Raw genomic sequence first — 27,967 nt, forward strand, 5'->3', positions numbered from 1 at the left:
CTCATCCCGCCCCCTTGACCTGTCCGTCCTCCCTGGACTGACCTATCTCCTCACTACCTACACTCACCTTTACTGGCTCCATCTCCGCCTCTTTGACCGGTCTGTCTCCTCTCCACCCATCTGCTCCTCTATCCATCTTCTATCCGCCTCCCCCTCTCTCCCTATTTATTTCAGAACCCCCTTCCCCTCCCCCATTTCTGAAGGAGGGTCTAGGCCCGAAACGTCAGCATTCCTGCTCCTCTGATGCTGCTTGGCCTGTGTTCATCCAGCTCTGCACTTTGTTATCTCAGATTCTCCAGCATGTGCAGTTCCTACTATCTCTGAAACATATTTGGTATGTCCTCCAGTTTAGAGAAGACTGTAGGAGACCAATCAGAAGTGCGATGAAATAGTCAAGTATGGAGACCACATTCCAACAACAAAACTACGTGAGCCATAGTCACCTCTGCCTTCATTTAGACGCCACAGCCTCTTAGTCCTTCCCCAACAACCTCTGCGTAATCACTCCGCGACAGACAAACAACGGCGCAGAGATCTGACGTTTTTACCTGCGTCTTTAATTGATTGAAATTCGTGATTTTTAAAAATTATTCGAATAAAGAACCAAATCCAACTTAATGTTTAAACGCACTATTTCTCAAATTATAACTGTAAGTTTTTTTTTAAAAGGTGAAGTAAAGCATTAGATGCTCCTACATTAGATGGAGTTGTTTGGGGTTTTGTTTTGGGGGGTGAGGAGTATGTTTTCACCCGGAGGTTGAAGGCGGTGGTGCCTGGTTTTCCGGCGCCATTTCGCGCTCGGACTCGGTGGTGGTGGTGTGATCCCTTCTCCCGCGGAGAAGGGCAGTGGTACCGTGTTGAAGTTGGAAGCGCGGGTTTGTTGATTTCTCCTCCTTTCTGCTGAATGAAGCTGTTCGAGGGCTTTAAGGGATACTCCCGCCGCCTCTCCCCAGACTCCGGAGCTCCGACCTCTCAGCGACTGAAAGGCCCGATCGGAATACATGAGAGAGGTCGACAGGGACCTTTCCTAAATTTTGACCCCCGGTTCACTGTTTCAACTCGGTGGGGGAGTGAAAGGGGAAGCTCTGGTTCAGGTGCAGATTAAATTCACTCTTGTAGATTGTCCCAGACATTCGCACACAGTGCAATGTTGTCCGTACTTAAAATCTCAGCACCTGCCCTCTCGTCTCAATGAGCGAGATCGGCAATTTCCAGCCGGTAACTTGCTTCTCCGTTTGAGATTTTACTCAAACCCATTTGTTGTGGGATTCTTGCAGAAAAAAAACTTTCATTCCCTTAGCACAACTGGATTTGAACCCAAATTTGAGAAATGAAAAGCAAATGTCACTAAATTCATTCTGTTGTCGAGTTTTTAAAACTTTGGCTTCAAAAGAATTGAGATTGTCCTGGCTCTGTATAAATAGAGAGATCTTTTATGGCAATGTAGCTTATAATTGTCTCTCAATTTGAAACCAGCTTTTTATTAGTGGTTTGTAGTCTGTAGATATAGATTTGTAAATATTGTATTTTTCTTTTGTAAAATGCAGTTAGGTTTTTGTCAATTTTTTTCTGCTTTTTAAAAAGTCAGCAACTGTTCTGTAAACAAGTCAATAAATAATACTTGGCAAATAATGAATGTGTTTGTTCTCTTGATGGTAGTGGATTACGTGGTGACCTAATCAGAGGTTATATTTAGGTAGAGAAAGTATTATTGCTACTAATATAGACAATGCAATGCTGTTGAGAAATGTTTGGCTTAAATGCAGCTTATGTGAAGTGGCTTGCCCTCATAACCCAGTGAAGCATTCCTCAGCCTGCCAGCCCTCTATCCCTTAATTATTAATTGTGTTTGGGAGAAAGGGAAAAGAAAGTTCATAAATAGTGAGGGAAGGTTGCTCTGTGTGCCCTGCAGATTGGCTGTAAAATAAGAGGTGTCATGACTGTATTTTAATGTTGTATTGATTACTAATTGACCTGTTGCAAAGAAAATGTTCAGTCCCTTTAATAACCAGTTGATTGAATTTATAAGCCTTACAGAAAGGAAAAAATGCACATGAAAACTGAAATCTAGCTTTCTTTTATGTACAAACTGAATATTAATTGCTAACCTGGCAATTCACAAATATGCTGCAAAAATTCTGAGAGCAGCAGGTTCTAATAACCTTTGATTGCTTCCTGATCTTTGCCCAGTAACCCTGTTGGAAAGTGGATCTTTAATTGCAGGATTGAGCATGAGTGTCCATGGTCAAGCAGCTTGTTGAAATTTAATACCTAGGTTCATAATGTGAAGAATGCTCAGTCAGAGTAAGGGACCAGAGGGCAGCCATTGCTGGAAGAATCGAGCTCAATAGAATTCAGCATCTTCAAGCTAGCCGATTTTTAAAAAAGAATAGTTCAATGATAACCTTTTAACAAAAACACAAGTAACAGATAGGTTGTTCAGCCCTTATTCTCCCTTTATTCTATAAGATCATGGCTAATCTGCACCAAACCTGAACTCTTTTGTTTATCATAGCTCTTGACTCCTTGATATTTCAGAAATCTATCAACCTCCTCTTTAAATATTTTTTGATATAGCCTCCCCAATTCAAAGGTAGAGAATTCCAGATATCGTTGCTTTCCAAAAGAAGAAATTCCTTTGCACCTCTGTTTTAGATGAGTATCCCTTTTATTCTGACTCAGTCAATTCTGAGGAAGGGTCACTCAACCCAAAACGTTAACTCTGATTTCTCCACAGATACTGCCAGACCTGAGCTTTTACAGCAATTTCTGTTTTTCGTTTCTGATTTACAGATTCTGCAATTCTTTTGATTTTTATAAATACAATCCTGTTTGGCTAGAAATTTTTTGATTAAAAAACAAATATAAAGCAGGTCCAGATTGAATGTTATGACTGAATAATATTGCCTCTTGCTGTTCACAAATAGTTCTAGCAGATCAGATTGCACTGTCATGATTTTTCAAAATTCCTATTTGTATCTGCAACATGAATGTAGTACTCAAGTTTTTTAAAGTACATTTTAACTAACTTCTTGAGGTGGTATCATTTTAAAAATACAGAAAAAAGGATTAAGTTAGATTTTTAAATATCTTAAAAATAAAAATTGTGTACTAGTTATTCCTGTTACAGACAGTACTTAAGTTAGCAAACAAAGTAACTAACCTGATACGTTAACTTTTGAACTGATTAGAGAAAGGCAGCTTGGGCTTGTAAAAGATGGATCATGTCTGATAAATCTGATTTGAAGTTTTTGAAGAGATGGCTAATGTGATGGACAAGGGAATTTCAATGGATGTTATCTCTTTGGACTTCCAGAAGGTATTTCAGTCCACCTTTAAACATGTTAACAAAAACTCGAGCTAATTCAATTAAAGGCAAATTGTTAACCTGGTTCAGAAATTTGCAAAGCAACAGGACATTGTAGGGATAATGGGAAGGTCTTCCGATTGGCAGGATGTGATGGTACTATAATCTGTTTATTCATGACAGGATATCCAAATTTGGAGATGACACGAGATTGCTTATAATGCTATGTAGATGGAAGCATAAAATTGCAAAGAGCAATTAATTAATTGAGTGAATGAATAAAACTATGGCAAGTAGCTTTCAGTAGGGGCAAAAAAGTCAAGCATTTGGACCAGGGAACAGTGTATCTTCTGAATGGTGAAAACTTAGTGCTATAAGATCTAAACAGGCATAGGAAAGTCTGACTACATAGACCATTAAAGTCTCATGAACACATACAGAAAATATTTTTTTTTAAAAAGGCTAATGGGATTCTGACCCTTATATCCAGAGGACTAGAACATAAGGAATAGAAGTAATGTTTGAGCTGTACAAAGTTCTGGGTAGGTTTAAAGTGCAATGTTCAGATCTGAACACTGCACATTGAGAAAAGGAGATTAGCCTTGGAGGAATTATAGCATTGGTTTACTAGAATGATACAGGATTCTGGGGAAAATTACAAGAACAGGTTATATAAACTATGGTTATGTTCTGTGGAATTCAAAGTTAAGGGATAATTTGATCATATCTCTTTTAGATGAGAAAAGGAACAGGTAGATGGAAACTATTACTGCTGTTTGAAGAGTTTTGGACAAGCAAACATACCCTGAAAATTAGAATCAGAGCTTTTTAAGTGTGAAATTAAGAAAAAACTTCTGCTCATATGGTGGTGGATGTTTGTAACTCATTTCTGCAATTTTGATGTTAGACCACCTTTTCATTTTCATTCTGATAAATCAACGGTACTTAGGAACGTGCAAGCATATTGAGTTATGTCACAGATTAGCCACAATCTCCTTGATTGGTGAAACAGACTCGAAGGATTAAATTACCTTCTCCTGATCCTTACTGAGATTTGTTAATATTGACACTAAACTGGGTGACATAGTAGACAGTTCAGAAAGTATTCTAAGATTACAAAGGGATCTTGATCAAATGGGTCAATGGGCTGCAAAATGGCCGACAGAGTTCAATGGGGATAAATGAAAGATATTGCTTTTTGGTACAAGAAACAGGAGCAGAACTTGTACAATTGATGGTGGAACCATGGGTATTGTTGTAGAACGGAGGGACCTCGGGGTTCAGGTACATAATTCTTTGAAGTCTGCATCATACATAGACAAGGTGGTTTTAAAAAGGTGTTTAGCGTGCTTGCCTTCATTGCTCAGTCCTTTGAGTATAGGAGTTGAAAAGTCATGCTGAGGTTGTACAGGACATTGGTGAGGCCTCTTCTGGATTACTGTATCCAGTTCTGGTCATCCTGTTGAGGGAAGGATGTTATTCAGCTAGGGAAGGTTCAAAAGAGATTTACCAGGATGTTGCTGGGGTGTGGAAGGTTTCAGTTATAAAGAAAGGCTGGGAATCTCCACGGGAGTCTAGGAGGTTGAGGGGTGACCTTATAAGAGGTTTATAAAATCATGAGGTGTATAGATAGGGTTAATAGTAGTGGTCTTTTCCCTAAGATGGGAGATTTCAAGATGAAGGGGGAGATATTTTAAAAAGACATGAGGGGCACATATTTTATACAGAGGGTGGTTCGCATGTGGAATGAACTTCCTGAGAAAGTGGTAGATGACAGAACAGTTACGACATTTGGATAAGTACATGAATAGGAAAGGTTTGAAGGGATATGGGCCCGGAGCGGGCCCAGGTGGGACTAGTTTAGTTTGGGATTATGTTCGGCATAGACTAGTTGGACCAAAAAGTTGCGCAGTACAGAAACAGACCCTATGTAATTACCATTTACAGAAGGACTATATTAGGTTAACATTATGGCCTCTTATGTACTTTTTAAAATGGTCAGTTCCACAGGCAATAGCAACCCTTGATTGTCTCATTCGAGCTGCCAAGTTTATGAAGACAATCTGATATTGCAAGGAGGTGCACAAATGGTGTGTTGTGGCTGGGCCAATTCCTGTCCTCTTCCAAGGTTTGCATTTAATTACTAACCGGGTCTATGACTCTCTAAGTAGAGGTCCTATCTAACTGTTTCTTCTGGTTCAGAGATGCCAGGGCTAATTCCACGCTCCTCCCTCTGTTGCCCTGTCATCAGCTTCCCCCATTCTAAATGACACTCCTGGTCTGCATGCCTGAGCAACATGATATATTTCACGAGTGATCTGCCATCTAATGATACTAAATTGCACCAAAGGAAGGTGTCTATGTTTAATAAAATAGGAAAATATTATTGCTGAGTCATATTTCATTCTATTTGTTAAGGAAAAATAATGTGTGATTGGCACAAACCTTGGTTATTGGTGGAGTGTGATGAGAATTTGGCAATAGTTAAAACGTTGATCTGTAACAACGAAACCAGCAGTGAGATCTTTGTTACTAAGATTAATTACATGCCAAAAAATAATTCCAGTACCATCCAATACAAGTATGTTGTTGAGTCTGAATGCAAAACAAATAAAGCCATGCTTTCAATATTGGATTAATTTTGGTCACCAAAAGAAGCAAAGTAAAACAACAAAGATGTTTATTTGCAGCAAGCAGTAAAGAGGTAAGATTCATGAAAATAAATGGACAAGCATTTTGAAGGCAATTCTTGTGTATCTCCTCTTGTATAACCAAGCCATCTGATACAATATGCAATCACAAATAACTTCTAAGAAAATATAGTGGGCAACAATGTAAGGCAAACCAGACAAGGTAGCAATACTGTAGATGCCCTAAATCAGACACAAAAACAGAAAATGGCTGGAAGAGCTCAGCAGGTCTGGTAGCTTCTGTGGAAAGAAATCAGAGTTAATGTTTCAGGTTGAGTGACCCTTCCTCAAGTGTTTCTGTTTCTAAAGATAGCAATAGGTCTTGTTCAGAGGGTAGGAGCATGAAAGAATTGGAGGGCATTGCACAGATTCCAACCGTGAAACTGTAAATTGAACTGGTGTGAGCTGGACCCAACTTCACCCCACAAAAGGTTACTGAAGTGTGTGTGCAAACGTTTTGATTAGATTAAAATCATACTTGCCACTTACCTCATGTTTCATCCAGTCCCAAGAAATAGGAAACATCAGGAATTGCTTTTCCAAGTGTATTCCCATTGCTGTCCATCATACAGAATAATTAAGAGTCACGGCCTGATCAACATCACCATGTTGTAATTGAACAACACCCAACACAGACCATTCGGACCAAATGTCCTATCTTTGCAATGGCATTCTATGGAACCTGTGCATCAAACTTCCTTTTGTAATCATTATGGAATATTTAACTGTTCCCTTCTGTTCAATATATTGTCATAGTAATACAAATCATCTGGTAATTCTAATATTGTGCAAAAAAGTTGTTTGAATTGTCAAGAGTGGACTGTAATAAAGTAGGAGTTCATAGTTTGTATAATAAAACAATTTTATTTTTAACAATCACCCATGATAAAAGGAAATGAAATGTATTGTAATTATGGAAATTGAAAGACATTATAAAATGGTTATACCGGATAGTTCAGTGTATTTGCAAACTCTTTTAATTAACTTAAATGCCTGTGTTCTGAACATCTTTAATGCCCAGTCACTATCTTATTGATTAATATAAAATACGCTTTGTGTGAAATTTGTCATTCACATTTGTGTGTTTACTTGCTAAATTTTAAATGGATAATTTATTCCTATTAAAACAAGTGATTTTAAATTTTTCATCTGGAATAACCCAAGTTGAGTAGGCAAGTCCAAGTTACTTTTCTATTGAAAGTGCTCACTCAAGCTGGACCACAATTACCTATTCTTCATGTCTAAGAATGGACAGTTTTCAGGCATCCAGAGCAAGTTCCATTTTCCTGACCGACAACCACAGCGTAGGTCATTACGTTGCAGACTCATGCTCTGGCTGATTCTCTATATTTCCTCCTACCTCTTCTAGAGAGAGAGAAATTGCTTATTGCACCTTGATCAACAAATCAAATATTGACTAAGAATTGAATTGGGATTTGTTTTCGTTTTATAGTACAGAGTACTGGAAAAACTCTGGCAACATTTGTAGATGGAGATACAAAAACAGATGCTGCCAGACCTGCTGAGTTTCTCCAGCATTTCCTGTTTTAATTTCAGATCTCCAGCATCCAGAGTATTTTGTTTTTATTTGTAGGATTAATGGTCAATGTTTAGTTACCTACTGCCTTTACTAACTGAGCTCCTGAAATAATCTCCCTGCAGGTAAAGTAACTGTCACATAACATTGCTCTTTTCTGTTGATTTACATTTAATCTGTTGTTTTTCTTAATTTCTTGCAGATTTTTTTTAATTAAGTCAACAAGTGTAACAATATGAATCGACATTTCAACACCAGTCGGGAATCATCTCGTAGTGGAGTCTTTAAACGAAAAGCAGGTGATACACAAGAAAGTGAAATTAAATTACTGAAAACAGAAACGGATGAACGATTCATTTCACACACAAACAATGCAGACACTTGTAAACTTACCCTTCCTGTACAGCCAGACTATTATGACAAGAGCTTTCCTGACTACAGGCAGCCTGTTGAGATTGGCTGTTTCTCATTAGATTCACGTCGCCAGCTCTTCAATGATGCCAGGCAACTAAAATACTGTGTGAAACCCGCCAGCAAGAATCCAAATTTCAATCTACGTGATGGTTACAAAGACAGATACATAAAAAGGAATGATAATATTAAGGAAAAGCTGGACCATATCCTGAAGTGGATATTATTGAACAAACACAAATTCCCCACGCTGTCTGGTGATAACAAATCATCTGCTTCGTCAAAGTAAGTTGTGATGTTAGCTGTAAAACAGTATCGTTTGTAACAAAACTTTTGAGGGAATGAAACATTTTCAATTTCAGAATCCATTGTCAACATCCAACTGTCTGCAGGTAACTACAGAGTGAATTTTCTTTGACTCTTCCTTGAACCATATTTAGTTTCCACCTCAGAAGAGTTTCCCTCAAATCCACATCAGCAACTCAGTGGAAAGTGTTAGTTTAGTCTTGAATTGGGGGCAGACTTCTACTTTGTCACCAGGAACTGATTAAGCCCATTTATATATGACCTTACAATTATCCGAGGATATATTTGAACCCTGACTCATAACTGAAAAGCCAAGGTCTGGCCTAGTATGCCAGCCCATTCTCCAATCAGGAAATACGTGTAATTTTTTTTTATGACATAGGTATTTAGTTTCTTATGTCATTGTGTGAAAATGTCACCCTGGAGTAATCAGTTTATTTGCTATTAACTATGGTAACTAAGGTAACTAAGCACATTATGGTCATGTGCATTTATATGACAAGATAGTCTTCCAATGAAGGAATGTGATCTTGACTGCTAAATTTTCTGTCCTTTTATTTTGTGTTCCGATGGGTACCTTTTCGACACTTACTCAATAAGATCATAGAATCCCTACAGTGTGGAAACAGGCCCTTCGGCCCAACATGTCCACACCGATCCTAAGAGCATCCCACCCAGACCCATCCCCCTATAACCCACCTAATCTACACATCCCTAAACACTTCGGGCAATTTCCCCACGGCCAATACACCTAGCCTGCACATTTTCGGATGGTGGGAGGAAACCGGAGGAAACCCACGCAGACACGGGAAGCATGTGTAAACTCCACAAAGACATTTGCCCGGGGGTGGAATCGAACCCGGGTCCCCTGGCTCTTAAGTGAAAACAACAAGCTCTGTGTGGTGTAAAAAGAACAAAGCTGAACTTTGTTTTGAAAATCATGAATTAAGGCCTGAACTGATTATGAAGAGAAGTGAAATTTATTTCTTCAGGGAATCTTACTGTACTGTCACCTTGAGCTCTAACTGGATTCAGGCTGCAGTTATAATCTTTAGGGGATGTAATGCAAAAGGTTTTGCATTCATATAACTGGAGTTGCCAAAGTTAATGCAGAGAGTATGAAATTTGTCAACACATTCAAATCTTCATACTCTGCCCTTCATCCTACTATAGTGCGCAGGCAAGACTTTCCTATTGCAAGCTAACTATTATAGTTAATAATAGTATTAACCTTGTATATTCCTGGCTGTTGGCAATGGAAACAGATCAACTGTGCTGTTTTCTTTCTTGTGTATGTTTTGTAGGTTTATGAGATTGTCTATGTCTGTTTCTCCTTTATAGTCAGCTACACACAGACTTCATCACGTGGAGAGGACATCTGACTAAAATTCTAACCACCCCTTATGAGAATCGAGAGGGATGGATGTTGGCAGTGACTCTGTTTAATGGAACCTATTACATGAGTGAGGTGGAGACTGAGGAAGCCAGACGGCAGAGAGAGCAGCGGACCGAAATACAGGAGGAATTGATATATGGAGGATATAAGTTTGAACAGTACTTGTGTGCAGGTGAGTGATTTATCCAAATCCCTCATTGCTTCAAAACAGTCCAGATGGCAAAGCATTGCAATGGTCAGATTAAGTTGGTTAAGATAACTTTAACTTCTCAGTTCAAGGTGAGCTGGGAATGATTTAAAAGGTACCTGAGGGGTAACTTTTTCACGTAGAGGTTGGTGCATGAACAAGCTGCCAGAGGAAGTGGTGTAGGCTGGTACAATTACAACATTTAAAAAGCATCTGGATGGGTATATGAATAGGAAGTGTTTAGAGTCAGATGTACAACATGGAAACTGATCCTTTAGTCCAACTCATACATGCCGACTAGATAAATAAATTAACCTAGTCCCAATTGCCAGCATTTCTCATAGCAGGGAGACCAGAATTGAAATCAGTAATTCCAAAAGTGGCTTAACCAATGTCCTGCACAGCCGCAACATGACCTCCCAACTTGTATGTTCAATGGACTGACCAATAAAGGCAAACATACCAAATACCTTCTTCACTACCCTGTCTACCTGCAACTCCACTTTCAATGAACTATGAAACTGCATTCCAAGGTCTCTTTGTTCAGCAGTTCTCCCCAGACCTCACATTAAGTGTATAAGTTCTGCCCTGATTTGCCTTCCCAAAATGCAGCACCTCACATTTATCAAAATTAAACTCCATCAGCCAGGACGTAGGCCAAATGATGGCAAATGGGACTGGGTCAGATTGGGATGTCTGGTCGGTGTGGATGAGTTGCACCGAAAGGTCTGTTTCCATCCTGTACATCTCTATGTCTCCTATTCATATACTCTTCCAGATGCCTTTTACATGTTGAAATTTTGCAGTTTCAATGCTGTATGAATCTATGACTCTAAAGCTGATTTTGTGTTTATTACTGTGACCACGAAGAGCCATAAGAATGTTCAACCTATAAAGACCAGTTTAAAAATGCCATTGATCATCCACTTCAATTAAATACAAGAAAAAGGAACAGACCATATGACCTGTCGAGCCTGCTCCACAATATAATACAATCAAGGCTGACTGTAGGCTTTAACACCACTTTCCTGCCCACTCCCCCATATCCCTTAATACCTTGAGAGATTGAATATTTTTCTATTCAGCAATGGAATATCCATAAGCTATTGGGTAGAGAATTCCATCATCTTTTGGGTGAAATAATTGCTACTCATCTCAGTCCCAAATAATTGGCCTAGTGAAATGATGACTTTCACCCCCATCTTATTTAATCTTTTGCTATCTATCTGCCATAAAGAGGAAAAATTGTATTCATGAACAGGAGCCAACATGACATTAATATGAGCAAGAGTATTGCAGATGCCATCCTGGACAAACAGTGCTTCCTGCAGAAGAAGTACCCATCTCTGGCGAACCACAATGGAACTAAATATTTCAGGACTGAAACAGTTAATGGTAGGGCCCTGGGGAGTGTTGCCAAACAAAGAGACCTAGGGGTGCAGGTGCATAGTTCCTTGAAAGTGGACTATAGCATTTGGGATGCCATGTTGTAGCTGTACAGCTCATTGGTTAGGCCACTTTTGGAATACTTTGTTCAATTCTGATCTCCCTGCTACAGGAACAATGTTGTGAAACTTGAAAGGGTTCAGAAAAGATTTACCAAGGATGTTGCCGGTGTTGGAGGGTTTGAGCTATAGGGAGAGGCTCAATAGGCTAAGGCTATTTTTCCTGGAGCATCAGAGGCTGAGGGGTGACCTTAGAAGTTTATAAAATCATGAGGGGCATGGATAGGATAAATAGCCAAGGCCTTTTCCCTGGGTGGGAGAGTCCAAAACTAGGAAGGCATAGGTGTAAGGTGAGAGGGGAAAGATTTAAAAGGGCCTGACAGGCAACTTTTTCACACAGAAGGTGGTGCATGCATGGAATGAGCTGCCAGAGGAAATGGTAAAAGCAGGTACAGTGTAAAAGATATTTGAACAGATACACGGACAGGAAAGGTTTAGAGAGATATGGGCCAAATGCTGGCAAATGGGACAAGTTCAGTTTAGGATATCTGGTTGATGCAGACAAGTTGGATGAAGGGCCTTTTTCCGTGCTGTATGAATCTATGACTCTCATGCTTCATGACAGTCTTCATTATTTCACAGTTTTCTTACCAGCTATAGCTACATATTTCAACTCCATATTATAAAGTTCAAAAGAGTCTCTCTAGCCACAACCAAGTTTTTAAAGGATGCAATCTATAAGTGTGTCACTGAGAGTTTTTCACAGCACAAGTAGATAAGAGAATGAACTTTCTCATTATTAGACTTTGCTGGAATCCTAATATAGGCATGTACTTGCCCAGTCTCATTTAAAAGAGAATATTAAATTGGGAACTTAACTAAACAGTAGGTGAAATCACTGTTGTTTGTTTGAATGCAACGAAGCAAATATCTGTTGGGAACATAACTACGTTTTATAAAGATAAGCAGGAATAGAGGTATAGAAATCTCTCTCAGAATTCCCTTGATAAATACTGGAAGATCATACTAGAAAGTAAATCATACTTTGTTCACATTTGTGTGGCAACATAGGTCAATAATGATCCCAGTTTGTGTGACATTAACTGACCTCAGCTAGGGCAGCAGATGAGGCACTTTGATTACTATTTAGTGATTACCACTGAAAAACATACATGTGTAAATATTCATGGAAACAGAAAATTTTGGAAATACTCAACAGGTCAGACAGCATCGCTGAGACAGAAGTTAATCTTTCACTGACCAATTGAGGATTTCCAGCATTGTTTTTATTTCGGATTTCTGGCACACGTGGTATTTTGCTTTTGTACAGATATTGGTTGATGGTTAAATGCTCAAAAAGCAGGAAGCACTCATTAAAGTTTTTGTATGAACAGCATGAAAAGTAAAATGCAAAACTGAAGGCCACCTAGTATTCCAGGAGTTAACCCTAGTATGACTGAGTTTGACAGATGAGGATAGAAAAGTGAAAACATTCATAGTATTTTTTTCAGATAAACCAGGTGGGAATCCTAATCCAGCAGGTGTGGTAAACACTAATGAAGCATTTTGTTGTGTGGTTCGAACTCGGTTGAATGGCCATTCACTTGTATTCTCTGGTGAGGTGGACTGCAAAGACAACTCTGACCCAAGGCTGAAGGCTCCCCAGTGTTATGTGGAACTAAAGACGAGCAGAGAGATTTACAGTCCAAACCAAGAGAGGAATTTTCACAGGTTGGTAGCCTTTGCCTCAGGCATCCCCATTGGGAAGATTAAATTAAGCTATTCTAAATGGCACATCCACCTAATGAATATATTCCTGTAAACACCTACAGAGCACAGCTGCAATGTTATCCAAGATCCTCGACTGTTGTAAATAGTAAATATCCACATCTATGCTTGGCTACACGGAGAACTCGGGTTTTTAAAAGCAATTTTATCCTGAGTGTGTGAAACTGAAGCATCAGTCATCTTTATTTCCCAGATATTTTTAAAATGAGAAAGAATTCCTTTTTAAAATAACAGTATTAATATACCTTTTTTGATATTTTGATAAAATTTCAAAATAACACAACCAACATACAGGGTATTGGTAGCAATCACTGCTGTGGGTGAAAAGACTGGAAGTAACAGGTCCACACACAGATGCTGATTATACAAACCTTGGCAGGACTGTAGGACTTGTCCCAGTATAAAGTGGAAGCCAGGGAAGGGGGAGACACAATTCAAAAGGGAGAAAATGACAGTGCTGCAGAAAGGAGGGTTTTTTAATAAGTGTGTTCATTAGCTGAATGATCAAATGAAGCAAAATGTATAAGGCAGACTTGTTTTTAAAAAAGCCTAATTTCATTTACCTCCATCATAGATTACAGCACAAATTTGCTCTTACCTGAATTAAGTGTGCAATTTAACTGAACTGTTAAAAGGATCAGTGAGGGCTTTGACCCTCTGACTCTGCCAAGCGACACTAAGGAGCCCTTACTTTACATTCAAGAATTCTGATAATGCTTCTCTACACTCTATTTTTAAATGCTGTTAACAATCTTGAGTGATCATAATACATTTATCACTCCCACTAATACATAGTTGTTTCATGCACAATGAAGCTGCAGGAACTGGAGCTCCGGTTGTCAAGTGTAACATTTGCTTAATGAAATGCATCTCAACAATGGATACAGCAAAGGAATTTGAGAGTGTGAATCTTGTCTACACAGATTTAAATTGATCAAATGGTGGGCACAGTCTTTTCTGCCTGGAGTACCTCGGATAATCACAGGCTTTAGAGATGATAATGGGATGGTAGTTTCTCTTCAGTCTTTTGAAACGATGAAGATTCATCATCTTGTCAAGGTTTGCACATTTAAAATCAATTAAACTTTAGAAGTAATTCTCAAAGTTATGGACTGCCAGCTGCTTAACTATTGAAAATGGTTGGGGGGAGTATAAAATAGACAATAAGTGAAAACTGTAAATCTTGCCACTTCATTGATTTTACCAGGAACACCCACAGAATTATTGCTAAACTGTAATTTAACCAACTGAATAACAAGAATTACAGTGATACTAAAACAATAACAAAAATCACAATCTGAAACACTGCCCAAAGTTCTAGCTCACTCCAGTTACAAGGAAAAGATATCTCCAATGATAACTCTATCTTCGAACGCACAATCAAATTGTTCAAGACTGGATTTCCACGTCCTTGTGTGGTTTCCGGTGCAACTCAAAGTGGGAACAGTTCGTCGTAATACCTTCCACTTACAGCAAATGCATTTTGTTTAATAATGTAGATTCTTAATAATAACTCAGGCCTCCACTTATTAACGTGGTGAAATATACTGAAGTCGTTGGTTGGTGCGTTCAGTGTAGAATTTTCTACCAGTTGTGGAATTTCCCAGACATAAGCAAATTCCAATCAGAATCCCCATTTAATCTTTGAGCACAGATCAAAGATTAACTTAGATAAGTTTCCTTACAGAAATTCTCTGCAAAATGGCTAAGTAACACAAATGACCTCTAATTAGTATGGACAATATTACAGTAGTTCTTTTATTAAAACCTGGCAACGTCCTAACACTCTGGCTTGATTGTCATTGAATTGCAGTGCATAAATGGAGTGGATTTGTTGTCCTTTTCTATAAGATACCTTTCTCTCTAGCCCCCACTTTTGCAGACTGTTTTAACTGAGTCAAATGTGAAACTCCTCTGATGGATGAACAGGTCAACAGATCCCACATTTGATTCTCCTCAGATGATAAGTCAGCAGTTAGGATGCTGTTTAGCCTCTTGTTTCTGGATAGGACTGATTCTCACACATGATGGTTGATCATCTGAGGACATTGTCTAACTTGGGCAGATGCCACAATTGTACTGATCGGCTGTAGTGAGGTAAATGGCCAATTTCTGTATTCCTGAAGCAGACTGCATGGGGTTTTATGTAAAAATATGATTACAGTAGTAATGCCCCTCTCTTTATGCCAGACTTCAAATTAAAGACACTTTTGTTTCCATCTCAAACAGAATGAACGGAATTGCTGGAAGCCTGCAGTCTGTCTAAATTTCTGCAACGCTTTTCTGTCCTTTGTGAAGAAAGCGGTGACCCGAGATGATCACCGGTATGATTTAATTCAGTTCTCCTTAAGAATTCTTAGACTTCTGTTTTCCTCAGATGCTATTTCAGATACAGGGATTGGTTAGCTCAGTTGGCAGGACGGCTGGTTTGCAATGCACAGTGATGCCAACATACTGGCTCCAATTCCCAAACCAGCTGAGGAATATTGGTCTCACCTTCTCAATGTCTTCCCCCTCACTAGAGGCATGGTGCCTCTCAGATTAAACTGCCACCAACTGTCTTTCTCTAATGAAAGAGCAGCCCTGTGGTCTGATAGGACTGTGCAACTTTAGCTTTAATTTCAGATAATAACACACTTTTGAAGCTAATCTGTGGACATGTTAAATGTCATGACCTATATCTTGGGTACAGCAATTGGGATGGGCAAGGCGATCATTCAGTCCAGTCATTTAAATTTCAGACTAAACTCATTATATATTCATAAATTAATCTGACTAATCGGATCGAACTTCAAAACATCCAATTGGTTGAAATCAATGACTTGAAAAAAAAATTGAACTCCAATCAGAAATATATTTTTCACGAACAGTTGAGTTCAAGGCTGAAGACAAAACTGGCTAAGTTCTGTAAACAGTTTATTTTTTAAAATTTCATTAAACAATGTCAAGGAGAAAAAGATTAACTAGCAAAGGAACAGGCAAAGTAAATGTAATGGTGGATAAATATTAATTCAGCCATTACTTTTTTTTTAATCCCAAGTCAGACTAATTTACTACTAAAATGTACTGATGAGCAAAGTGTATTAACATTACAGTACTTTATCATTTCTTCTCCACATCATAAGAAGGAAGCCCTGACCTGTCTGAACCATGGGATCTAATTGGTCTAATAAGCTAATATAATTTCAGTCGTTGCTATGCAAGTAATTATGTCTGATTACTGAGATAACCATGATGCAGAGGTGCCGGCGTTGGACTGGGGTGGACAAAGTCAGAAGTCACACAACACCAGGTTATAATCCAACAAGTTTACTTGGAATCACAAGCTTTCAGAGTAATGCTCCTACGTCAGGTGAAGTGAGACTTCATCAGATATCACCTGACAAAGAAGCAGCACTCCAAAAAGCTTGTGATTTCAAATAAACCTGTTGGACTATAATCTGGTGTCATGAGAGTACTGATATAATAGTAGGGGTCACTGTTTAAAAATCAAGGGTCATCCATTTAAAATTGAGATTAGGTACTTTTTCTCTTAAGATCATAAGTGCTTGAATATTTTTAAGGTAAATATAGATCAATTCTTGTTAAGCAAGTGAGGTTAAAGTTATCAGGACTAGGTGGGAATATGGATTTGAAGTTACAATCAGACCAGTCATGATCTTATTGAAAAGGTGGAGCGGGCTCAAAGGGCCAACTGGCTTATTCCTGCTCCTGATTCCTATATTGTCTCATGCAGCTGTCAAGTTTGGAGATGCCATTGCTGATCTTCTGTTGTACAGCTTGTTACCATTGGTCTAATATAAACCACATTCTCTAAACTTTTTGTTTTTTTAGGATGGTGACCCTTTTTTCCTGGGAACCTGGTAAAGATATTTCATATACAGTGCACACAGACCGCACATATGCTTTCCTACCAGACTGGTATGTAGAAAATATGATTGTTCAAGAAGGTAACCATAACCCTGAGTGAGGAGCATTGTTATGATCTGATTCAAAGGAAATGTGATACTGAACTACTGTCCTGTAATTTATGGTTCTGTACAAAGTGACACTTTAAAAAATGTACATAGACTTTGTAATAAAAGTTTTAAAACACACAACCTTTCCCAGCCATGGAAACACTTACTTGTTTCATTTCAATAATGTACAATTTCCATACATAATTTCACTAAATTGTGGAAATAGCCTACATATAGTAACACTCAAACACCTCCAAGCTGAGAGCCAGCATGTTCTATTCATTCCCCTTTTATTAACAACATACACCTTAACATTGGAAGAAAGCGCTTCACGGAGGTTCTTCACAGCAACTCCATTTTAGTCACTGGGTTGAACTACATGTAACAAAAATGTAAACTAGAAATACAGAGCCGGTGGCACAAATTATATTAATTCTAAATGGAAACATCTTCGTGAAATGCATACTTTTTCACCAAACGCCCACAACCAAGTTTTATCCTGTATACAAACTGAGTTCCTCCATTCTTCCAGCTTTGCTACCCTGGGTAAAATGTAAATTAACCTAGTGGCTGTAGTATATACCATTCTGTCTTTGAAAGTGTTTTTGAAACACATACTGAAAGCTCAATCTTGCAATTGTTTTGCAAACTAAATGTAACGGCTTATTGTTTAACTGTGCAGTTTTCTCCATTGTTAACGCATCACTTCAAGGAAACAAGGTGGTATTACTCAGCCTAATGCCATTTCAGCAACAGATCAGAAGCTGAATGGTCTCCCTGCAACTCACAGTTCAGCTTTCTGAATTGCTGATTTAACGTTTGGCTGTTTTAGATAATCCCATGATTTTGAAGGTAATCCCTGCAATCCTCTCGTAGACCAGGAACATGAGAGCGGCAGTAAAAACAGTTTGAAGTAGTTTGGCTTCAAGACCCTTGTAAAGTCCTGGGAAACCACCTTTTCTGTTAACAAGAAGAAAAACTTATTTTAAAAATGTTAATTGTACACAATTTATGGAAAATTAGAAATTGTTTGAAGTGGTTAATAACTTGCGAGAAAGAGCAGTGAAAAAATAAATGCTGTAAATCAAATTAATCTCTTAGGCTGACTCTTACTTAAGTCTTTCAGATATCAGACCAAAAACCACACGGGCACTCTCCTGAAATGTACTTTGCGACTTCCTTTTCTTTGGTTCAAACTGCAAAAGAAAGCAGGGAGATAAAGCCAAAAGAAAATACATTTGTATAACTGCTGAATTTTGACCTCATTTGCTGTCCATACCCGTAGTATAGCCTGCACAATTTGCAAAGGGTAGGTCACTGTTGTGGCAATCGCTTTTGCTATGGCTCCAATCATAAATATTTCCCAGGATGGTATCTGCGGAGAGATTTATCATATCTGTTAAAGGTCTTGTGTTGTTCTTTTGAAACTCTGCTGGTTATTAATCTTTCTTGCATTTGAAGACATGTTATAATCTGTCCCCACACAGTTCAAAGAAGTAAACCTTAACTATGATTCTGTTAATGAAATACAACTGCTCAGGCAATGATACTGGAAAATGATAACCCCCTGCATGTACCTGTCTCCCTGCTTTGCCTGCTTTCCGTTTTAAACCCTCATAAAACATGAACTGGATTCCAGGATTACAGACCAAGATAAGAGATGGTAGGATCCCATTCCAGAGAGTTCTCACACCTTCATTGGTGATGATCTGTTGGAAAGCATCTGAAGAGAAAGAGACAGTTAAATTTGACTGCACTATTGCTCCAACATATCCACTGCACTTTTATTACAGCCTCCTTCCAACGCCATCCCCAAATATAATGGTCAGTAATCTTCTTCAGTGTGGCACAGCTACAGCATTCCATGCAGTGAAGATATTTTCACCATTGAATTCCACAGATCATACAGCACAGAAACAGAGCAACCAATCTATGCTGGCATTTATGCTCTACTCAAGGCTCCTCCCATCCTTCCTCATCTAATACCTAGCTTTGGCTTCTATTCCTTTGTCCCTCTGGTTATTATGTTCCCCGTTATACAATCTTCCCCAACCACTCCTTATTGCAACAAGTTCCATATTCTTACTATTCTCTGGATAAAGAAGTTCCTCCAGAATTCCCGATTTGATTTCTTAACTATCTTTTATTGATATTTACTAGTTTTGCTTTTCCCCCACAAGTGGAAACACTGGAAACTCCATGAAATCCTTCATTATTTCAAAGACCTGAATTGAACTAAACCAAAGAGAAGGAAAACAGCACCTGGATTTACTGTATAGATGGTTTAGAGTCACTTGGAGTTTTCTCCTCTCCAACACCATCTACCCCAAGAATAAGCACTACTACTTATTCCATCTCTTAGCTAAGCGCTGTAAATATTACTGAAGTCTTTTTCTTAAATATTGTTTATTTTAATATTTGAAATATACTCGCTTTAGCTAAGTTATTCTTAGTGTTAGATTCTCATTGGGTTTGAGAACAGTGTGGACAACTCAATCAGGGCAAACAAGCAACTAAGTCCAAAGTAAGGAAAAGGGACAGAATCACAACAGGTCCCTACCACCTCATCGCAAGGAATTTTTGGGCAGGCTGTGAGCCATAATTTTGTAGTGGATGGTGGATCAAAGGAAATAATTATACAAACTAAACAGTTCATAAATTTACCTACTTAATCCCATAAAATTAAACAGTTGGTTGGACTTTCCCCCTTTTCAAAAGCAAAAACTGTGACTATAAATTACTGTTACTTACCCTACTCTGTCAAACCAGAATGAAAGTTCCACTAAAAATGAGGAAAGGTTTGAGGACAAAATATTCTGACCAGATTCCAGAGTTGAACAGTGTGTAAGAATTTTCATGGTTTGGGGAGGGTAGGAAAACCCCAATTTCAATGTTTCTTAATGTTTGTAGATTCAAATTCTAAAGAATTTAAACTGAATTAAAATGGACTGGTGTAAATAGTGATTTTCTGCACCATTGCACTCGCTTTCATGATTATGACAATTTAACAGTAAAGCTTTCCATTTCCTTTTTGTTCCTGACGTACTTGCACACCCTATTTTTAAGTACCAGAATACTCATTGTTCTTTATTTCTAAATGCAAATATGGAAATTAGCTAACAAAGACGGTTCATTTAACAGTTGGAAGACTCACCGAGAATACCTTTGTAGTCAGTCTTATGGATATCCTCCTTTCTAAACTTTGCTCCTTGCAGCTTCAATCTTGTGTTGACTACCCACATTGGTGTCGTTAGGAAAACATTGGTAGCACCTAAGCAACAAATCTATGGTTTCAAAAAATCCTTATTGACAGCCCTTGAATAAATGCAGGTTGGTCATTGTATGCTAATGTGAAGCAATTTACGATTCATATATTGTAATCATACTTTGCAGTATAGGAATAGGCTCTATTAAATATTAATACTCTATTAAAGTTGAGTAAGTTTTGACGGCAGTCTAATTTAGAAGAGTTGAAAGTTGTAACAAAAAATTGGAATTAATTTCAAAATAGATTGTAATTGTATCCTTTCTTTTCTTTGTCATGAGAACATAAGAAATAGGAGCAGAAGTTGGCCATTCAGCCCCTCAAGTCTGTCATGCCAGCTCCTCAGGGCCCTCAACTCCTTGATATTTCAAAAATCTCTCTCTAAATATTTTCTGATCAAGCCTACACAACTCTTTGGGTCGAGAATTCCAAAACCATCAGAAGAAATTCCTTTGTATCTCAGTTTTAAATGAATATCCCAATTTGAGATTCCCTTACTAGTACTTTTCAACACCTAAGCTGTCAAGCCCCCTCAGAATCGTGAATGTTTCAATAAGATTACTCCTTATTCTTCTAAACTCTAATAAAGGGCTAAACTATTTAGCCATTCTTGACGAGACAACCATTAATCCCAGGAATCAGCCTAGTGAATCTCCTTCAGACTGTCTCCAATACCAATATATCCTTTCTTCAATATGGGAGGGCAAAACTGTATGCAGTACTCCAGATGCAGCCTCACCGACACCCTGTAGTTTTGTAACATGATATCCCTATTTCTAAGCTCCAACCCTCTAGTAATAAAAGCTAAAATTCTATTTGGCTTCTTAATTACTTGCTGCAACTGCATGCAATTCCCTTTGTGCTGTGCATTTTTGGAACTCTGTCAACTTAAATAATACTCTGCCTTTTGATACTACTTATCAAAGTGCACAATCTCACATTTTCCTGCATTATGCTCCATCTGCCGTTTTTGCGTACTTGTTGGTACATTGCTATACAATTCAGCTTTCCAAAGGGACAGTTTGGGTCTAAGTCAACAATTAATTATGCTGACTCCCAATATAAATAAAATTTTATGATAAAGATTCTTTTCATTCGGCACTGACATTTTTCTACAGTTAAGGTACTATATAAACATATTTTCCCTATATTTAGGTCAATTTATTGCTTTGGTTGACACCATTTTTTTAGAAGGTCATAAAATTGAAGCCCCATCACCTTAAGTAATTTTTTAAGAAATACTCCCCAAAATATCAGTTGTAATAAGAGTGGTAATGTTACAGTGACTGATAATCCAGGAGGTCTGGACTATTGATTTCAGAGACATTCAATTAAACAACTTTATAATAAAAAGATGGTATCGGTAATAGTGACCATGAAAGTACCAGATAGTCATAAAAACCCAATGTTCTTATTTAGTCTGGCCTACATGTGACTCCAAGACTACAGCAATGTGGTTGACTTTTGAGGTCCACTAAGCCACCTTGAACTCCCAACCCAACAGCATGGACTATACCTATACCAAATGGACAGTGACAGTTCAAAGAAGTGACTCACCATCACCTGCAAGGGACATTAGGGATGGGCCAGTAACTGAAAGGTTGAAGGACCTGTACCTGGCATCTCCTTTCCAGTTGGAATTCCACCCCCCCAAATCCCATCTATTCCCAATTGTTAATCATCAATCCAACGTCAGTTCCATGCAGGAATTCCCCACTCCATGAGGTGGTAATTTATTATTAATGATCTTTAGTCCTAAGTCATTATGGCTTGTCTTCATGGGTAAACATAATCTTTTCCCTTCTGCACTCTCCATATATATGTATTTCAGACAAGCCTGAGAGTTACTGGGGGTGAGCATTCTGGCTGTTTTATTACCTCAAACTCAAAAGGGGGCCAGGGCAAGTAAAACAAGCCTGCACCCAACTGAGAGCAACTAATTTAGAACAGAATGAGGAACTGAATTTGATACAGTCCTTATCTCTACTGCTGAACCCCTTCAATGCTGGATAAAACCAACCACCATAAGTGCCTGACTCATTTAAACAAATGACAAGGCCACAACCCAAAAACCAGGCATTTCATAGAAGCCCCTCCCAAGTGTGGAAACAGGCCATTTGGCCCAACAAGTCCACACTGACCCTCTGAAGGGCATCCCACCTAGACCCATCCCCCTACCCTATCCCTGTAACCCTACATTTTCCCATGGCTAATGCACCTATCCCACACATCCCTGGGGACTATAGGGAATTTAGCATAGCAAATCCATCTAACTTGCACATCTTTGGACTGTGGGAGGAAACCAGGGCACCCAGCAGAAACCCACGCAGACACAGGGAGAATGTGCAAAGTCCACACAGACAGTCGCCCGAGGGTGGAATCGAACCCGGGTCCCTGCCAACCACTGAGCCACCATGCCGCCCACATTTCACTTTTACTAGTTCCGAGTGCACCCACTATCTGTACATTCCTTCATTTACAATCTCTTCAGTTCCACAGGCCACCTAATGTCTCATTGTTCAAGTACAGACTTCCTATCTTTTGAGAACACAGTCATGTGTTTTATCATTTTGGCAAGTGCTCCAGTGCAGGCGTGGTACAGATTTTTATGCTAAAATTTCAGAAATACAAGGAGCAACTTAGTTTATTGTGAAGTTGTGCAAAATAGCAGTTATCTTTATTCTACCTTCTATAAATTTGAGACTGTCCAAAATTCTGCTGCCACGTCGTTACTCTCAAAGTCTTGTTCACTCATCGCTTGTGCACAAACCTACAATGGCTCCTGTTTGGGCAATACCCCGAATTTAAAATCCTCATCTTTCTTTTTAAATCCTTCCATGCTCTTTACTATCTCTGTAACCTCCTCCAGTCCTATAACCCTCTGGGATATCTGCAATCCTTTAATCTGGCCACTTGCACATCTCAGATGTCCATTGTTCCACCATCGTCATGTCTTCAGCTGCCTAAGTATTAACTTCTGGAAATTCCGCTGTATAATTTTCTGCCCCTCCTTTCTCTTTAAGACAATCATTAAAACTTACTTCATTCGCCAAGCTTTTGGTCATCTGACCTAATATTTCCTATATGGCTCAGTGTCAGTTTTATAATTCACCAGCGAAGGATAGTGGGATGTTTTATTTTGTTAAAGAACAATAGAAGTACAAGTTTATTTTGTTGTCTTTATTTTATAACTGTCTGTCATTTACCATTAAAGAACTAAAGGTCAAATTCTAGGAATGATGTTCTCGTACAGTTCTCAACTGATCAGGAATCAAGTGCAGGAGTATCTAGAATCCAGCAATTCAGATAAGAATCTCTGTATTTGCCATATTGGACAGCTTGCAATCCCATTACACATCACTGTCTACCTGCAATGCAACCCATCAGCAGATCTTTGCCTGGTGTGGCCCTGGCATTACCCTTCACCAGCATCGACTTCAGGCTGTTGAATGTGTAGAAATAAACAAAGTTTGAACAGCAAACACTAGAAATAACAGGGAACCATCCACGATATAGAGCTGATCTGAAAAGGAGAAAAGAGAGGTTCAGCATTCTGTGCTGACATTGTGACATTTCTTTGAGCAATCCACACCACTGAGTATTTAGTAATTAATAGCTTCTAAACCATGGGAAATTACACATTTCAATTTCCAACATAGTGAGCAGAACAAATAAACCTGCAAATATATTACTACTTGTTTTTTCTAAATATCAAAGTTCTTGTTAGAGTTCTATTATTTTTAAATGTAACCTATTTATGAAGGCAAACCAGCATCAGGAAGAGGGAAAAATAGGGTTTGGAATTTTCTGCATGTATATCCTACGGAAAATGTGACTGTCTTATGAAGGTTACAGATCTTAAACAATAAAATCTGTCAGCTCTGCCCAGATGCCATTGTTTTACTTTGAATGACCAACTAATTACATTTTAAGTCATTAAATCTGTTTGAATTGCTTTGATACAAAATAAACCGCCACGTCTGAACACACCACTTATTCTGAAAACCTAAATTTCCAATAATTACAAATTGCACTCTGGTACAAGACATTGCCTGGTGAGCATCACTTATAGAATAAATATATTGAATCATACAACATTTAAAAGATCAGAACTCTTTAAATAATGTAAAACTACATAAACAAAAGGGAAAAAGGAATAGAAAAAGAAACCAAGTTAAAGACATGTGGTGGGCATAAACACCAAGGTGGACCAGTTGTGTCAAATTTGTTTGTGCAGCAAGTTATGTATTACTCACAAGCCTTCCTCTTTCACAATTTCTGCCAATATCACAGGTGTGGAGCTGGATTTACGTTTTTCATCAACTAAAGTAAACACAGGAAAAAATAAGGGGTGTTGAAACCTGAATTATTATTATTAAACAATATAAATCACTAGCCATGAATGTACTTGCATTCAATTGTACTCAATTTAGACAACTGTTTGTTTTATTCATTTAAAACACCTCAATCCCATAATCACTCTGTGCAGACAGACTCTGTAAATGTCCTTGTACATTTACATCATTATATTCACTGGTGTCCAAGTTTCTCTTTAGCGTAAGGATACTTATTCACAATTTGACAACTTATCCACATTAGGCACATCCATGGTTTACTTGATAAAATCATTAGTGCTATTGCTGTCCAAATGGACAGTCATGGCCAGGACACTGGACTAATGTTTAAACAAACATTAGATTGTGTCATGGGTGCTGATAAGGCTAGTATTCTAAAAGCATAAGACCAGAAAGGCTGAAGGACCTCTTCCATCCAAACCAACTTTATGATCATGAGATAGCCAAGGAAGCAAATGGAATGTTGCAAAAAAGTAGATGTGTACTTAATTTATTTGTGAAATTGGAAAACTATTAGTTAGAAAATAATTAATCAGTTGCATCTAGACAACAGTCAAAGCTTTATTTGTTTTTTCTTAAATTAACTCTTCCAATTCACAGTTCATCTTGAGACCCTCATTTCATTTTCAAACACCCATATGCTGCTGCATAATACCGGAAGTCATTTCAGTAACCCCTCTAAGCATTGCAACCATATTTGCAAATCTTCACTCATTGACCAAACTCCTCATTTCACTGCAATCCTGCCATCAGGAATACCCAACTAAATTCTGAAATTCACTTACCCCAAAAGAAGAAGACTGGGTTAATTAATTGATTTTTTTTATTAGATAACCTTATTAAGGTTTATAAAACGAAGAACGTTAGACAGAAACAGATCATCCACGATGTGGTTTAATGTAGAGTACGCTGGAGCAACTGAATGACCTGCTGCTGTTCCTGAAATTCTTCACGTGACTCCTTCCCTCTGTTTTCTTTGGAGTCGGTTGCTTGGCCTAGTCCTTTAATTCTCTCCACCTTTGTATCCACTTAATACTAAAAAAAAGTCTGTAGAACTTTGGTGCACTGTCTCACCATGGTGAAAGACATGTGGAACACGTTGTTTTGAATTATAATTTTTTTTGGAATATTTTAATCAAAAAAACTAATGTCATAATAAACAAGATCATTATAAAAGCTCCAAATTTCACCAACACAGAAGCACTTAGCTTTCTAATTCTTTGCTGTGATTCAGGGCTGTAACTAGTGTACTGTACTATAGAAACTTTAGATTCACCGTAAACTGGGTTATTTGTGTTAGAATTCCTACCTTGAAGTCGTATCCTCACAGTATCCAAAGGGAAAAATGTTGTTGTAGCAGTCACACTACCCTGCAGAAAATAAAAGGTGAGGGAGCAGGTGTTATTCTGCATCTTCCAAAGTGCATGTAACAGTAATCAGCAGAGGGAGTGCTGACAGGTATTCTCTCTAGTCCGAAGACACTGATCTGTCCCAGCTAACCTCAACCCAATGCCATCAAATCTTTAGAAGGATGTCCCACCTGACAAGTTAATCTTCAAAACTCTGCTAAAACCAGTCACGTCCTGGAGTTCCTCGTTGACAGGATCACAGACTGAGCTTAGTTTCAATAACTGGAATGAAACAAAAATAACCCCCACTCTAACGGTCTTAAAGCGTTTAGAAAAAGGCAGGTTCTAAATTCATTATAAGGACGTGAAGCAACACTAGTACTCTCTGCCAATTATAGTGTTAGAATAAACAAAGACTAGTGTTGTATTACAAGTATTTCAATTAAGACCAAAACATAACTAATACCACGTCCACTTGTCATTTGATGACTTGTTCGACTAAATGACAAGGGATGAAAAGATGCTTTGTGAGGTCATCTCATTGATGTAGCATCCTTTCTATTACAAAGTTCCTTCCAGTACTTTTTTATGTATAATCATTGTTATGTATGGCAGCCAATATGTGCACATCAATGGGAATCAGTTATTGGTGACGATAAATGTTATCCAGAGTGTTAGCAGAACTCCCTCCCCTACTTTTTTTTTTAAAAAGTGCTGCTAAAGTTATTGAATCAACCTGCAAAATCACGGGGACTCACACTTTGATGTTCTAGATAAAGAATTTCCAACAGCAGCAACCCCTGAGCATTGCGCTGGACAACAATCTAGATGATGTGATCACGTGGTTCAGGGTGAGTGTTGCAAGAAAGTGAAAGCAGTTATAATGTGCTCTTAATGAAATCCACGCCTTACTTAAAACAAAAGAATAACCAAAAAAAACAAATTGAAAAGAAAACATTCATGACCAAGCCTTAACATATATAGTTGCGATAGACGGGTGATATTGTGGCAGTGATGATATAATTATTACATTTAGAACTGATTACAAGATCAAACCGTGTTTTAAAGAACATTGTCTTCGTGGAAAAGGCAGTTGCACAAGCACGTTGCGAGAAGGAAAATCACATGAAAACATCCAGTCACAGGGGAGCTGACAGAGGGATCAATGTTTCTGCAGCCTCTTCAGTGCGACAGAAAGGCTCCGAAATTCTACCACAGGAAATTGCTGAGGGAAATGTTTGTTAGATTAATGAGGGGAGAGAGATGACATCGACACTCAATCCCTGGGGTCATTTCCAAAGATTTGAGATGCATTAAACACTGTGCCACTGAAACTGAAATGAATCAGCAGGAGAGCACGCTTCAGCTGATCCAGGAGCCTACCTCTTTCATCCTTTGAAAAAAGCTTTCTCAAACTTTCTCTTAGAGATGGGTCTTTCAAGTGTTTTTTTTTTACCTCGGGACAGATTTAACCTAAATCTGCATTGAACGGGCGGAAACGTTCAGCTAATCACAGAGTAACACAGTGATTGGGTTTGCACATTGACAAAACCCAACCAGGTGATCTGTGGCTGGAGTGTGGATGTAGTTCAACCCTGGCTGCTCACATGTAAAATTCAGAGCATGTTACATTCAACAGAACACTGCAATGAACGCTGGGCTGACTCTTTAACCGGGCGGGTTACCCGGAGGAAGAACTCAGCTCCAGTTTTCACCTAACACACTCCCGGTGAGGTTCGGGAACCGGGGTGTTATGTGGTTCTAAAGTGCCTCATGCACGGTGTATCCACGGTAAAAGATTTGTTTAAACTCCAGGTCATCCCACAACTTACCACCACCCCAGCCACTGCGTGCACAAGTGTCTCGTAGGAAGCAAGAGAAGAGGTAGCAGAGCCCTTCATTATAATTCCAGGAAATGAAAGCAGGACTGTTCGCCAATCTATAGAAAATACAGAGACTTCCTTTAACGCCG

General features: G+C 38.5%; 3 protein-coding genes across 8 annotated transcripts in view; 1 reads left to right on the plus strand and 2 right to left on the minus strand.

The window, feature by feature from the left end:
- The window catches only part of LOC109937895 (serine/threonine-protein kinase 19), a 16,048-nt gene extending 15,494 nt beyond the window's left edge, over positions 1 to 554 (minus strand). Inside the window, exon 1 of one of the 3 annotated variants that reach the window (XM_048609366.1) lies at positions 444 to 554. The gene's annotated coding sequence lies outside the window, so the exon portion shown is untranslated. The remainder of the gene's footprint in view (positions 1 to 443) is intronic. The other 2 variants (XM_048609365.1, XM_048609363.1) reach the window with 2 other exon arrangements.
- Positions 541 to 18,115, plus strand: dxo (decapping exoribonuclease). 3 transcript variants are annotated; one of them, XM_020536389.2, is made up of 7 exons: positions 541 to 650; positions 7,737 to 8,230; positions 9,593 to 9,819; positions 12,791 to 13,010; positions 13,991 to 14,126; positions 15,297 to 15,391; positions 16,902 to 18,115. In XM_020536389.2, exons 2-7 carry the CDS (start codon positions 7,770 to 7,772, stop codon positions 17,035 to 17,037), a joined length of 1,275 nt encoding a protein of 424 aa, XP_020391978.1. In that variant the 5' UTR covers positions 541 to 650; positions 7,737 to 7,769; the 3' UTR covers positions 17,038 to 18,115. The 3 variants fall into 3 exon arrangements, with proteins under 3 accessions (XP_020391978.1, XP_048465318.1, XP_020391977.1); XM_048609361.1 differs by lacking the exon at positions 541 to 650 and adding an exon at positions 739 to 1,094; XM_020536388.2 differs by lacking the exon at positions 541 to 650 and adding an exon at positions 739 to 875.
- On the minus strand, positions 17,296 to 27,967 carry LOC109937893 (peroxisomal membrane protein PMP34). 2 transcript variants are annotated; one of them, XM_020536390.2, is made up of 9 exons: positions 27,828 to 27,967; positions 25,956 to 26,016; positions 24,548 to 24,614; positions 23,660 to 23,814; positions 20,181 to 20,297; positions 18,604 to 18,749; positions 18,306 to 18,401; positions 18,140 to 18,222; positions 17,296 to 17,986 (listed from the first exon to the last, which is right to left on the minus strand). In XM_020536390.2, the coding sequence occupies exons 1-9, from the start codon at positions 27,894 to 27,896 to the stop codon at positions 17,839 to 17,841; spliced, it is 942 nt and encodes a 313-aa protein (XP_020391979.1). In that variant the 5' UTR covers positions 27,897 to 27,967; the 3' UTR covers positions 17,296 to 17,838. The 2 variants fall into 2 exon arrangements, with proteins under 2 accessions (XP_020391979.1, XP_048465319.1); XM_048609362.1 differs by lacking the exon at positions 27,828 to 27,967 and adding an exon at positions 27,379 to 27,425.

This window comes from Rhincodon typus, chromosome 21, assembly GCF_021869965.1.
Source record: "Rhincodon typus isolate 14 chromosome 21, sRhiTyp1.1, whole genome shotgun sequence".
Classification (NCBI taxonomy): domain Eukaryota; kingdom Metazoa; phylum Chordata; class Chondrichthyes; order Orectolobiformes; family Rhincodontidae; genus Rhincodon; species Rhincodon typus.